Source organism: Vipera ursinii (genome assembly GCF_947247035.1).
Source record: "Vipera ursinii genome assembly, chromosome: 5".
NCBI classification, from domain to species: domain Eukaryota; kingdom Metazoa; phylum Chordata; class Lepidosauria; order Squamata; family Viperidae; genus Vipera; species Vipera ursinii.
In genome coordinates this window covers 35,950,954-35,966,715 of record NC_139518.1, presented here as the reverse complement: position 1 = coordinate 35,966,715, position 15,762 = coordinate 35,950,954, and the positions used below count along the sequence as shown (strand labels likewise).

Below are 15,762 nucleotides of genomic sequence, written 5' to 3'. Positions count from 1 at the left end.
AAAAGTATGTAATTTACTATGGCTGAAACCTCACTTAGGCAAGAAAAGAAAATGTAAAACTCATGCAGCAATAATGTATTCCTGTTAACTCTACTGTCACATAACTTAAGGGCTGGTGGTCATGAAAATAAGTATGTTTGGTTTTGCTTGTGCTGTATATACAAGATCTTTCATGTTACCTCAAGTCCTACACAGAGAAGTTGTGTGATGCATCTGGAAAGCATCAGGTTGGAGAAGGCTAATCTAAAATAATAGTCCCAATAAAGCCATGTCGTCTAACTCAAGTTAGCCTTCAACAATCTCAGATATATGCACTTCAACTTTCGGAATTCTAATGAACTGAGTATTTTAGGAACTGGACTGTATATACATGGAGGACATTCAGATTGGGAATGGGATGCCCCAGGATTTTCAAACAGGAAAGAATGCAATGATCTTTATCTCTTTTTTTTATTCATAGTTTATTACAGTTGAAAAAAAGAAGTTTGTTTCAGATGTACAGTTCAACTTTGGAATCATCATTGTATGGGATCCAGCACCATATCATGCAAGTATTTATGAGGTAAGTTTCATTGCTGTACAGTATACAGGATGTCTAGAAAAGTTGGTGGACGGCCATGTGTAGTTGCATGGATAGTGCCATATTTCATATGTACTTCCTTTTAGTATTTCAGTGAGATGTTTTCTGGTCTCCAATTTAAATGAACTCCTTTTATGGAATTTTCTTTTAATATAACATTACTATCAGCATCACACAAAATATTCCTGCTTGGGAGATTGGCAACAGCCACTTAACATAATTTATAGGTTTTCAAATAAAGCTGTTCTCAAAAGTCTGAGTATTGTATTGCTGGTGCCACAGACACGCAGTAACAAAACACGGTATAAACATAGTTACTGCCTTCCTATCCTTCCCAAAAGCATAATTGTATGACTTGGAAGTAAAAGTACAAAATTTCTTTCATCTGAACTCTTTTCACTGTTAATTTTGATTGTTTCACCTTGTGCTTTATAAAAACAAAGTTTTTTAATTTAACATATCTATAACCACGAGAGAGTTCTTGTACAAGGAATCATTGCTTAAGACATCTGTACTGTATTCTTTCTAGACTAAGTTATCTATTCTTGAACTATATCTGAGAAAGAGATCCAGGGACATTTAGACTAGTAAAAGTACATTTAAATTCTATTACATTTTGTATTTATTTAATGATATGCTATTTTATATTTTATTGTGTATCATTGCTGTAGGGATAGCAGAAGGAGCTCCTGTAAACACACCCACACCCACAGAATTATTTGAGATTGTCATTTCAGCAACAATTGTTATAAGAGCTTTCGTTATTCCTACTTTTTATACTACATCATATAAATATTTACATAATGTTGAAGAAATTTATAAATGATAGTTATTTTATATTTACCTTTAACAGTTTAATATTCATTTTTAAATCTTTTTAATGAAAACACATGTTAAGGTCAAATCTGCTATTTACTTGCTAGAAATGAGTAAGTCAAAGCAGTATAAGGATAAAAATTCATCAAGAATGGGAGAAATCCAATCGGAAATTGGTTCATCGTGTGTGTGTGTGTGTGTATGTGTGTATCTGTGTATCTGTGTGTGTTTGGAAGCTACTTCTTTATATTTTTAATTACTTTTTTCTGTGTACTCTCTATTCTCTTTTTAGCTTTCCTTTGTTTTTCAGTTTAGTTTGTATTTTATTTTTTCTCTGTTATTAAAACTTTCATTAAAAATATTTTTAAAAGGATCATAATAAGTCTTTATTGATTAGCCCTTGGGCCATATCAAGGTGCAAAGTTCCAGCAACAAATTGTTACCAAAATTTGATAAAAGCAATTTAAAATGGAATTTGATAAAATACAGTTTAAAATGGAATTAGAATAAAATATGATTTAAAATGAAATGGGAATAAAATACAATCTAAAATGAAATTGTAATAGTGTACAATAATTTAAGATAGAGATAAAATATGATAAAATTATATTTTGGAGTCGCCCTTGCGATCTACCCCAATTAGTCCCACATATGCAGATCTCAACCGAACTATTTTATTTAAGTACTGTGCTGCGTTAAATGTTATTTTCAAGTTCTGGCCGGACATAAGCTAAGTTGTTTTGATATGGGGATCCCAATAGGTCATTCATTTGGTATATAGACCTGGATACCTGTCTCTCACCCTCTTATACAGATAACAGTCAAATAGGATGTGAGCCAGATCTCCTACCTCTGCCGCTCGGCAAATGCAGAGATGCTCATTGTAGGGTATAGCATGAAATCTCCCATATCTGACCATTGTGTCAAGCTGTTCGAATCTCGCTTGCATAAATATCTCCCTAAGATGTTTTGGCAGTTGTAACTTCAAATAACTATCTACCTGAAAAGTATGTTTGTATTTACTCAGCCATTTCAAGTTAGCCACCTTACCAAGGATAACTATATCATTTTGTGCTTCTTTATCCTTAATTCTTTGGGCAAGTCTTTTTTGGGGTTGTTCTCCTGTTATGCAAGAGACAGGAAGGCCACAGCTTCTTACAAAATTTGTTAGTTTGGTGATCCAGGAGATTTGTGATTGTACTTTTATTTGCCCTAGTAGGCATAACTTGGGGAGTCTATCATTCTCCATTTCATTAACTTTGCACCAGTAGTTATAAGCTCTAATTTTAGATAATGTATGAATTCCCAATTCATCTCTAACTGCTACAGCAGATGTTCTTGGATCTACACCCAAAATACATCTCAAATGCTGGGACTGTGTTTGTTCTAGGACTGTGGTTGAGTAAAGACCCCAAATTTCTGCTCCATACAAGAGCATTGTGGTAACCTTAGCCTTATAAACTTTAATTAATAGGGCTAGGCACCCTGGGTAACTATGGTTCTTTAGTTGGAGCAGTAAATTCAAACAGGCTTTTGCTCTAAATGTACCCCGTTGATGATGGCAGACCCAAGATCCAGTCTTGGAAAAAATTACGCCCAAATATGCAAAGGTGTTAACCTGTTCAATTGGTTTACCATCTAATTGCCACTTATGTCTCTGATGGTGTCTTCTAAACACCATTATTTTTTATTTAGATTTGCTAATGATTAGGGAGTTATCCTGGCAATAAGAGCTGAATCTTCTTAATAGCCTATGTAATCCTACTTGTGAGTATGATAATAAAATAATATTATCAGCATAAAGCAAGCTGTTACAGTAAGTATTTAGGATCATCAGCATGTGTACCATGGGATCCTTCATTATCTCTGGCAAGTCATTGATGTATAAACTAAATAATAATGGGGCCAGGATACACCCTTGCCTTATCCCTTTGTGTGAATCCTGTTAGTCTTAACCCCATTAACCCCATACCGCACCCTCAAACAGGTACTTATGTAAAGGGCTTTAATCAAAGCCAGGAGTCTGTGCTCTATTTTAAGAGATGTCAATTTACTCCATAGTACTTCTCTATTTACCATATCAAATGCTGCTGTAAAGTCTATGAAAGCAGCAAACAGGGGTCTCCTCTTATAGGCATATTTGGCAATTAGATGGTTCAAGACAAAGCAGTTATCAATAGTAGATCTGTTTTGTCTAAAACCTGCTTGTTCTTCTGTGAGGATGTTGATTACCCAGATTTCAATTCTGTTCAAAAGATATCTAACATATATTTTTTTCTACAGTGTCAATCAGGCTGATGGGCCTATAATTACTAGGATCCTTTTTATTCCCTTTTATATATATGGGATCAACTATTGCCATCTTCCATCCATCTGGTATATGGCAGGTGTTATTTATGTGCGTAAAAAGAGATACAGTCTAATACAGGGCCCCACCAATTGGGAAATTTCTTGAATAATTCTGCTGGTAATTTTTTTTTTATTTTAATCCCATTTATATCCCGCCCTTCTCCAAAGACTCAGGACGGCTTACAAATCTAAGCACAAATCAAATGTGCTTAGCAATAGCCTTCATTCTATGTATATGCCTGCTTATTAGGGCTTTCGCCCCCACCCCCCCAAGCGGCATTATTACAAAGTCAGCTTATTGCCCCCAACAATCTGGGTCCTCATTTTACCTACCTCAGAAGGATGGAAGGCTGAGTCAACCTTGAGCCTGGTGGGATGCGAACCTGCAATAATTGCAGGCAGCTGATGTTACTTAAGGAGGCATTAGCCCACTGCTCCACCAAGGCTTTAAAAAATCCTCACCTGGGGCTTTATTGCTCTTTAAGCATTTAATGATAGACTGTATCTTCTTTTTCTGAGTCTGGTGGCCAAGGGGGGAGTTCTAGGGTTTACTAAATCACTGTTTAAAGACAGTTTCTTGGGAGCAAACAAGCACTGATAATAATTCTCCCAGTCCTCAGCAGAGATTGGTATGTCAAATGCAAATCTCTGTTCCTTCAGGATACCTGCTACAGAGTGCCAGAATAATACTGAGTTATGGCTTCTGGTAGCCAACTCGAGTTCTGACCAAATTGAAATGGCAAAACTTTTTTTCTTTAATGTTATAGGTTTTTTTTATATTCCCTTCTTGTGTGCAGCATCTTAGCTTGTATATGGGCAGTAGGATTCCTTTGGGCAAGCCTCATGGCTGCCTTCAATTTCTTTTTCTGTCGCTGGCAATCAGGATCAAACCAGCGAGGTCTACCCACTCAGGCTCTTTTTGTAGCAGGTTTAGCTGTTAGGTATTTCTTCAGTATGTTACAAACATTGGAGAATGCATTGAAGGATGACATACAGTCAATAGTAGATGACTGGATTGTTCTAGCCCACTTAGTAGCATTCTCTGTTTTAAGGCATTCTAATATTGCCTTAGTATCAACTTTGGCCCACATTAACCTTTTATTTTGGGTCACCTCTACCTTTTTGGTGAACCATCTGTCAGCTATGTTATATGGTCTTAAATCTGAGTGGCTTCGCAATGTCACGCTTACAGGCTGATGGTCGCTATTGTCGCTAAGGTGTACTGTGACCTCCGAAAAGAGGTCAGCTTTATCTCTAGACACACAAAAGAGATCCAGTATGCTGCTTGAATTGGCTGAGTGGTATGTATAAAGGTATGTGTAATTCTTATTCTTACCTCCCAAAATTTGGAGATTATCCTTAAAAATTAAGGAGACTAGGAGCAGGTCAGCAGCATTACTTTTGCAGTCTCTCGAGAGCCACTGAGGATAGTTATCAAAGAACTCCCCTGGGATTCCCTTCTTCTGGGCAAGCTTATACAAAGAGGGTCCCAGCCTAGTGTTCAGATCTCCTAGTAACACTACTGTGGACTGAGGGTACAGTACAGATATATCTTCTAGGATAACTTCCAAGCCCATCCAGTATTCGGAATTAAAGTGCCGGGATGTGCTTGGAGGAATATACACATTTACCAATATTAACTCAAACTGGTCATATTCAAATTTGACGGCTAGGAAGTACGGATATTTATCTTGGTTATATAGTTTCTCCCTCTGCCATTGCAACTCTTGCTTTATAAGAATGCATAGCCCACCAGAGGGTCTCCCTTTGTTCTTTGTGTTTTGGGCTGGGGAGGCCCATCCTTGAAAGCCTGGCAGTTGTACTGGTATGTCCACTTCAGTTAACCAGGTTTCTTGAAGGGCTTTTACATCAAATCTAGACAGAAAGCTCATTAGTCCACTATCAACCATCCCTTTCCAGCCAGCTACATTCCAGGTCATCATCTGTATGGGGTTCTCAGAGGCAAGGTGGTCTGGCTTGGTTGTTGGCCAGATGGTAAAAATGCCAGATGTCAACTTGATATTGGAGCTGGGTCGATATCATCTATGCTTCCCATATAAACACAGTTGTTGTGAGGTTCGATATTTCTCCTCGTGGGTTGCAGAACTTGTTGTTGCTCCTCTATATCTTGGTGGCCAGTGTGCCTCTGCTCTTGAATGATTTTTTTTCCAATGGGCAGGTAATCCGGCTTAAGTCTATAAATGTCTATAAAAGTCTATAAAAGTCTATATAAGTCTATAAAAGTCTATTTATGTCCATTTTTGGAGGGGGGTAGCTGAGGATTCATCTTGTGAAAAGATGCTGTGGGAACTTCTAAATCAAATGAGGATGGAAGCTGGATTATATCCTTAATGTTTGTCATCTTAGGGGCACTGTGTGATGAAGCCCTTTGTCTTTCAGTTTTTTCTCGGAGGCTGGGTCAGTCAGTGCAGTTACCCCACTGTCAGCCTGTGTGACACTACCTTTTTTACTATTGAGGTAAAGGCAGATTGTTGATTATTGTCACAAGCTTGTGCAATTAGTGGAGCCAAATTAAATAGAGGCTTTGCTGTAGATTGAGTTGTTGTCAGTGCCTCTTTTAGGTCATCCAATCTTTGAATGATATTAACTTGCTCAGGTTCCGGCAATGCACTGAATAGGTCAATCAGCATTTCTTCTGGCACATCCTCAGCAGTTCCTGCAGCTGTGGGTAACACAGTTTGTATATTGCTCTTAAAAAGATCATATTTGCAGAGTTGCAACTCATTTTCATTTCTGGATTCAGTGGTTTCAGAAACCAGACTACCATTTCTTTGAAAACTACAAGCATTATAGGAAGAGACGTCCCAAGCAGCCTTTTTATATCCTGAATCCCTACATGCAATGGCAACTTTGGGATATCCTCCAGGAGAATTCACCAGAGGATATTCAGCCAAATCCACCCTCTTCTGGCATGCTTGGTAAGTCTTTGGTTTCTCCTTTTGATTTGTATCCCTATTTTACAGAAATAAAGTGCAAAGATGATCATGAGTAACTACTATTATATTCAGGTAGTCCTCGACTTATGACCACAATTGGGCCCAAAATTTCTGTTGCTAAGTGAGACATTTGTTAAGTGAGTTTTGCCCTAATTTATGATCTTTCTTACCACAGTTGTTGAGTAAATCACTGCAATTGTTAAGTTACTAACACGGTTGTTAAGTGAATCTGGCTTCCCATTGAACTTGCTTCTCAAAAGGTCACAAAAGGGAATAACGTGATCACCGGGACACTGCAACCATCATAAATATGAACCAGTTGCCATGTGTCTGAATTTTGATCATGCAACCATGGGGATGATACAATGGTCATTAGTGTGAAAAACAACCATAAGTCACTTTTTTCAGTAGTTTTGCAATTTTGAATATATATATATTGCTCAAAAAATAAAGGGAACACAAAATAAGACATCCTACTATTAAATACAGTACATTGTGTTGTTTAAGTGTTCCCTTTATTTTTTAAGCAATATATATATATATATATATATATATATATATATATATATATACACCAAACACATATGGAAAATAAGTGTTCTGTCCTAAACTACAGTATGTAGCAAATGCTGTTTAATCTTTGTGCACATTTTTAGTAACAAAATAGAACCAACTTTAAACATCACACCAGTTACTAGCACAGGAGTGTGCTATCTTATAAATTAGTTTATGTCCCAGCCTACTTTATTTCCAGACCCAACAGGAGAGTACAATTTAAGTACTTTTCTTTTTTGGGGTTACAGCCTGCTGTTAAGTGTATTCTGGGGAAAAAAACTCAGATTTACAATCCACCTCATGTAAAGATCAAAAGAGAATGATTTATGTACTTAGCAGGTCTGAAATTGTCCCTGTGATTATGCACTTTCTAATAGATTAAATTGGATAATATTAGACTAGATTAATACTTTTAAATGATTTATCATTACTTACAGTTTTACATATCTAGTGGACACCAAGTTAGGAAAAGATTGGTATAGAGACCTTCAAGTTTTCTATTGTTGGAGCTTTCTGGGCAAAAAAAGTGGTTTTTTCTTTGTTTTGTTTTGTGTTACTATTAATATCTTTACTGTTAAATTGTTTCTTTAACATGCCTAAAATTATCTCTCTTTTTCTTTTCTCTAGGCATTGTTCTTATGATGCACTTCTGTGATGAAGTGACTGTTTATGAGTTTCTCCCCTCTAAGAGGCAAACAAATCTTTGCTATTATTATCAGGATACCTTTGATCAAGCATGCACATTGGGTGCCTACCACCCACAGCTCTTTGAAAAGAATATGGTGAAGCACCTTAATCAAGGTACAGATGAAGATATTTACAATTATGGAAAAGTGACTTTACCAGGCTTAAGGAAAGCACAATGTTAGGAGTGTGAAGCCGATATTCTGGGCTTGGAAGCCTGTCTTGAATCACAAGGCACTTTAATTTTTAAAAGTAAGAATTTTAAGGGTCCTGTCAAGAAACCAAGGTGCATTTCTTCCATTCAATTTGCCTTAATTCAGGATTGCAACATGTGCCAGAGATATACTTAGCATTCTGCAGAATGCATTTTTAATGAGTGGCAAGAACGTAATAACCCAGCAGTTATTACAGAAATACAATTAAAAATCTGATTCTCAAAAATTAGACATAATTGGTTTCTGTCTAATTTTTGTGACTGAAATTTTTTAAAATACACCATTTTGGCAGTTGCTGCTTCAGAACCAACACTGAAAGCTTCTACATGAGTTTTCTACATTTCTGTGCCAATATCTATCTATCTATTTCAGAAGCCAATATCTATCTATCTATCTAGTTCACCTGTCATCGCAAACCTCTACATGGAACACTTTGAAACCCTCGCTCTAGAAAAATCCAACCACAAACCCAAACTCTGGCTCAGATACGTAGATGACACCTTCGTAATCTGGCCACACGGCAAAGAAAAACTGGATGACTTCCTCACCTCAATAGCCTACACCCCAAAATACAATTCACCATGGAAACAGAAGCTAACAATCAACTTCCCTTCCTTGATGTCTTAGTCTACAAGAAATCCAACGGCTCCCTAGGACACACTATCTACCATAAAAAAACACACACAAACCGCTATCTGAACGCACTCTCACACCACCACCCAGCACAGATCAACTCCGTAGCCAAGACACTCATCTCCAGAACAAAACACCTAGCTGACGAACAACACCAAAAAACCGAACTACACACTCTCACTAATGTACTAACAGCCAATGGATTCCAAAGAAACACGATTACCAACTTAATCCGAAGAGAGACACCCACAAAAACCCAAGACAGAGAACAAGAAAATGGCAAAGCCCTCCTCCCATACTTAAAAGGGACCACAGACAGAATCAGCAAGGTCCTCCAAAAACACAACATCAAAACAGCATTCTACACAGACAGAAAAATATCCACCATCCTAAGAAACCCCAAGGACATAATTGGCTTAGAAAACCAAGGAGTATACGAAATCCCATGCACCACCTGCCCCACTACATACATCGGACAGACCAACAGAAGAATAAGTGCACGCATTGAAGAGCACAAAAACTCACTCAGAAAAGGAGAACAAACTTCATCCCTGGTCCAACACTTTGAAGCCACGGGACATGAAATTGATTTTAAAAAAACCAAAACTATCCCCAAAATTGAACATTTTAACAACAGAATAATCAGAGAAGCCATTGAGATAGAAAAACGCCCCCACAGCATAAACAAATGAGATGATACCTCTCGCCTACCAACCATTTGGAAACCCGCCTTGATTGACAGACGAGTCCCAACCACCAAGAATGATAGACCCAAACTCATGATAACACCACATGACATCACCACCACACAACCATTCAAAAAGCAAATCCGAACCCACAATGATAACGAGGCACAACCACAAAACAGAAACCTAACTACAGCTGCAACATCAGCCACTTTAAACCCCTCCAAACCACACAATAAGCAAACTGACACCCACTATAAAAACATGGCACCACCACAAACACGAAGCCAAACAAAAGCAGCACAACTCACCAGCTCAGGTCTACGGCTGGCAGCTGAGACCAGCCCATCCACTCAGAACACACCCCCACCCAATCAGAACACACCCACCATTCAAAACACACTCCCACCCAATCAGAACACACTTACTCCCCCACCCAATCAGAGCACACCTCCACCCACAGAACACACCCCCTCTGGCAGTTTAAAAAAGAGGAACAAACAGCCACATGCTTCTCCCAGAAGAAGGAAGCAGAAGCCACCAGCCTGATGATGACGGATGGGATTCCGTCGAAACGTCGCCCCTACACCTTTAGTTCTACGCGGGGAAAACCCGAATAACCAAAGATCCATATATACATATCTATCTATCTATCTATCTATCTATCTATCTATCTATCTATCTATCTATATATATATATATATATATATATATATATATATATATATATATACACAAACACACACACATATATTTATATAATGAATTTAGAGAGCCTTTGTAAGGACAGGCATGCCGATAGACAAATAAAGACTGGAAATTCAGAAAGTTCACATTCTGGACAGAGATGTCTACTGTTTGAAAAAGAGTAAAAGAGACCATCTATGTTAAAACTGAACAGCCTTCTCTCAATAGAGAGGGGAGGGATAGGACGCCACCTATCTCCTATTTACAACACAGTCCTTTCAGCAGTTCCCGGAAGATTCCACACCCATTTGCAGGTGAGCCTCAGGGAACAGACACCCCCAAAAGGCCTCAATGACTCTCAGAGAACTAATGACCTACCTTCAAAGTGCTAACGACCAGATGACTGCAAAGAATATAAATCCTTCCATTGCCCAGCATTCCGTCAGAACTGAGGATGCTTCTTGGATAAGAAATGAAACATCTTCAAGAAAAAGGAAAGTCCAGTTGCCTGTTGGAAAAGAACCTTTGGGACAACCATGACTTGGATGACTGAGAATCTCATAAACACTGGAAATGAAAAATAATATATCCTGTTACAGAATGATAATACCACCAGAAATTATTTTAGCCTTTTTAATAAATGTTATTGATGTTACGCTTAGCATGGAAAACATCATATATTGTTATGTATATACTAGGTTAATTATTTAAAGACTGATGTGCAACATAACTAGATTCTAAATAATCTATTTTTCAAAACACACAACAGTCCAAACAGTAAAAGTAAAGTCCAAATTAACAATATTTCATTCTTAAGAATTGTTTAATTTAAAGTGGTTTAGTTATAATAGATGGTTAGATTCAAAATAGTTTTCAAGAGTATGTACAAAAGATACTATTTTTTCTAGCATTAGCTAAATTAGACATAAATTGAGAAAAACGTTTCTCATTTCTTTTCATTTCTTTATTGATTTCATTGCAGAGATGTTAACATAGGAAATAGATTATTTTGTTATCTAATTTTACCTTCCAAAAGACAGAAGCAGATGAAAAATGTGAGGTTCTTTCCTGTTGGCTTTTTTGAATTAGCTGCTTTACATTCTAAAAGTTTAGTTTCTAAAGAAGTAACCCTGTAAATAATTTTAATGTCCTCCTCTAGTGCAGGCTCTTTTATGACTCAAGGACTTCAACTCCCAGAATTCCTGAGCCAGCATGGCTCAGCTTGGAAACCTCTCCCTTTCCCCTCAGCATGACTGGCTCCGGATTTCTGGGAGTTGAAGTCCATGAGTCATAAAAAAGGGCCAAGATTGCCTAGCCCTGCAATAGGGTTTTAGAGGGAGCTTTTTTTTTTTTGCAAAACAAAAAAAAGGTGCCAGAACACCATTCTGAGCGTTCTATGAGAAAAAAGACCTGGCTGTGTCCCAGGGTCATGTGATCACTTTTTGAGACCTTCTGACAGGTCCTGACAATGTAGCCTCTATCTCATTGTTAGTCTGCTGCCAGGGTATTTTGTGATTTAGTTGTCACTTCTGGCTCATCCTCCGAGTGATGAATAAAAACTATAGATTTTACACCAACTCTGGCCAATATCAATATCTGCTCTTGCCTTTAATTGTTTACTAAACCCATTGCCCATTGGGTTATCATTTCAGATATATTTCCTTACCTAAACAGTGAAACAGAATGACCAAGGGCAGGCAAAAAAAAAATAATAATAATGTGATCAGTCTCTTCTTCACTGAATTTTCTGGTGTGAATCAAAAAAACTTCTTCAGAAATATTCCCCTCTTTCTCCTTTCCTTTCCTTCTCTTTCCAGCAGACAGATAAATAAATGATGCTTCAGGGTGGTGGTGGTGGGGAACTAGCTGGGGAACTGTCACAAAACATTGAAAATGAAGGTTGCATGGCTGCAGCAGCAGTCAGTAGCCCTGGGGGGAAAAATCACATCTTTCCCAAATTTCATTCCCTTGGCAGTTATGGGCCTTGTATTTTCAATCTGTAACTTAGCCCATTTGAATTCAAAAAAGGGTTGCCCTCTGATGCCCAATTTCACCCAGTTTAAAGTCATGACAACAAGAAATTTTGTAGCATATAGATTTTATTTGATTGGGGGTGGAGAGAAGCATAGCAGTTCAGTTATTTCGTCTTCCTGTCCAAAAACTCACCGCAGTGTAGTATTCAATCTTAATGAATTTATTGCCTGAATAGATATTTTAAAATAAATGTTGTGTTGATTAATTGAGTTTTCTTTTATATCTCATCTCAGTGTTATGTATAACAATATCCAATGCTCCAGTGGCAACTCCCTTCACCCCCTTGAACACAAGTCAAAGGAAGAGGAGAGCCAACCCACATTACTTTTTGTGAAGGCAGCATTACTGGCTCATTGCTAAGCCAGTAATTTACTCTGCCTCAGCCTCGTAAAAGATGTCCAGGCTATGGGGCAGTGATCTTTCTAATAGCCTACTTTCCTCCCTTTCCAAGGATGGAAGACAAGCATATTAGCAGATCTGTATAGTTGAAATGTATGAGAGCTTTTTTCAATTGATAATATCCCTTGAATTTGGTGGCTATCTGCAACCTGGAATGATTTATATGGTTTTGTGACCTCACTGCAATTGATGGATGTAAAGTATACAGTACACAGGAAATATGTAGAACAGTAGCCCAAACGAAAGATAGAAACCCCTCAAATTAATGTATTAGTTATTCACATGCATTCTGTTTGTCTTCTTATTTCAGTCGCTTTTAATATCTAAATAATTGACAGTTTTCCATGTGTACTCTTGCTGTTGCAATGGATTTAAGGTCTGATATACCAGATAGATTCAGTAGTCAGATGGAAACATGATATTCTTGTTAACAATTTTTAAATGTCATTTTGGAAACTGTAGGTGGCGTGTCTGGGAGAGTTTTTTTTCCAAACTTCATCTTCCTGAATATTTTCTATACTGACAAGCAAAAGTTGTCTAAAACCTTCAGTTGGCAATTTTCTATTTCCCCATGGCTAATAGATACAAATGTAATATTTGTACAAACACAACAGGAGAATTGCTTTGTAGACTTCCTTTAATATGGCATATAGTTGATTCAGTGATTCAGTACAGTTATCTGCAGTCAGATGGAAACATGATATTCTTGTTAACAATTTTTAAATGTCATTTTGGAAACTGTAGGTGGCGTGTCTGGGAGAGTTTTTTTTTCCAAACTTCATCTTCCTGAATATTTTCTATACTGACAAGCAAAAGTTCTCTAAAACCTTCAGTTGGCAATTTTCTATTTCCCCATGGCTAATAGATACAAATGAAATATTTGTACAAACACAACAGGAGAATTGCTTTGTAGACTTCCTTTAATATGGCATATAGTATGATTCAGTGATTCAGTACAGTTATCTGCATACGCAATATGGAAAAATAACATGATTAAGTATAGGTATCATCTTAGATTTAAGGCAAGTTAACAAGACTCAGGAGTTTATCTATACTAAATATGTTTAGATTGGTTAAGTGAACTTACAAAAATCACAACTAAGTGTCAAGGAAGAGGGATGGGCAGCTATAAATTTAACAAATAAATAAGCAAGCAAGCTAGAGATTACTATCTGAAAAGTATTTTAACAGTGCTGTACTGTAAGTATTTAGTTAAAATAGTCTGGCAAACCTCCATTTCATAGAAATTCATTGTTATATTGTCAACCTGCTGAAACATTGAATCGAATACTGAAAACTACATTAAGGACTACTTTGTGGTAATAAAGATGAGAGAACAGGTTAATTTCTCCATCTGTATTGTGTCTGCAGATAGCTGCCCAGTGACCTTGTTTTGGGTGACCCAGTTTCTCCTGGATAAGGAGAGGTTAGAGGACCCCTGCAAACTCATTGTGATGATTATGCTTCTCATCTGATGGATAAAGTCACTCTGTTTTAGAGGGGGGGTTAGACTCTAGCTGTGCAGGTCCTTTGGAGATGACTGAGACACAGTCTGGTTCAGTTATCTGAGTTTAATAATAATAATAATAATAGTAATAAAGTTGGAAGGGATCTTGGAGGTCATCTAGTCCAACCCCTTGCTCAGGCAGGAAACCCTATACCATTTCAGACAAATGGCTGTACAGTCTGTTCTTAAAGACTTCCAGTGATGGAGCATTCACAACTTCTGGAGGCAGGTTGTTCCACTGATTAATTGTTCTAACTGTCAGGAAGTTTCTCCTTAGTTCTAGGTTGCTTCTTTCCTTGACAGGTTTCCATCCATTGCTTCTTGTCCTGCTTTCAGGTGCTTTGGGGAATAGCTTGACTCCCTCTTCTTTGTGGCAGCCCCTGAGATATTGGAACACTGCTATCATGTCACCCCTAGTTCTTCTTTTCATTAAACTAGACATACCCAATTCCAGCAACCGTTCCTTATCTATTTTAGCATCCAGTCCCCTAATCATCTTTGTTTTTCTTCTCTGTACTCTTTCTAGAGTCTCAACATCTTTTTTACATTGTGGTGACCAAAACTGGATGCAGTATTCCAAGTGTGGCCTTACCAAGGCATTGTAAAGTGGTATTAACACTTCACATGATCTTGATTCTATCCCTCTGTTAATGCTGCCTAGCACTGTGTTGGCTTTTTTGGCAGCTGCAGCACACTGCTGGATCATATTGAAGTGATTGTCCACTAGGACTGCAAGATCCCTCTCACAATTGCTATTATTGAGCAAGGTACTACCTAAACTATACCTGTGCATTTGGTTTTTCTTGCCTAAATGTAGAACCTTACTTTTTTCACCATTGAATTTCATTTTGTTAAATAGCGCCCAATGTTCAAGTCTGTCAAGATCCTTCTGTATCTTAAACCTATCTTCTGGAGTGTTAGCTATTCCTGCCAGCTTGGTGTCGTCTGCAAATTTGATGGGTTCCCCATCTATCCCCTCATCCAAATCATTGATGAAGATATTGAAGAGCACTGGGCCCAGAACAGAGCCCTGGAACACCCCACTTCCCTCCATGTAGATGCAGTTCCATTGAAGACCACCTGCTGAGTACAGCTGGTCAACCAGCTATGAATCCATCTGGTGGTGATGCTGTCTAGCCCACATTTTTTTATCTTATCAAGTAGTAAGTTGTGGTCTACTTTATCAAATGCCTTACTGAAGTCCAAGTAAATTATATCCACAACATTCCTCTGGTCCATTGAGTATGCTTGTAGATGTCAGATTTGGTATATGAGTATCGAAACAATTCTGGCCATTCTTTATCTCTTGGCAGCTTTTAATATTATTGATTATGGAATCCTTCTAGACCAACTGAGAGGGCAGTCTGCACAAATGCATCTTGTGTCTATTTCTGGATCAGGAGACACCGCTCACAGTCCCTTTGGTAGCTCCCTATTGGAATATTGCAATGTATTATATATGGTATTATTCTTAAAAAGCATTTGGAAGCTTCAGCTAGTGCAGAATTCAGCAAAATGTATGGTATTGGGCACCCCAGAGTATGTCCATATAACATTGCTACATGAATTGCAAAGGCGCTTAGTAGGTTTCTGGATGCCATTCAGTGAGCTTGATGTTACCTTTAAAGTCCTACATGGCATGGTTACATGCACGTTACTT

The 15,762-nt window shown here is 37.8% G+C and overlaps 1 protein-coding gene across 2 annotated transcripts in view; it reads left to right on the top strand.

Moving 5' to 3' along the window:
- The window catches only part of ST6GAL1 (ST6 beta-galactoside alpha-2,6-sialyltransferase 1), a 31,820-nt gene that overhangs the window by 11,902 nt on the left and 4,156 nt on the right, over window positions 1-15,762 (top strand). The window contains exons 4-6 of one of the 2 annotated variants that reach the window (XM_083364956.1): window positions 461-562; window positions 6,510-6,684; window positions 7,885-8,058. In XM_083364956.1, the coding sequence (XP_083221082.1) occupies window positions 461-562; window positions 6,510-6,684; window positions 7,885-8,058 (451 nt within the window). Of the gene's footprint in view, window positions 1-460; window positions 563-6,509; window positions 6,685-7,884; window positions 8,467-15,762 lie in introns of those variants that run through there. The other variant, XM_083364955.1, reaches the window with a different exon arrangement.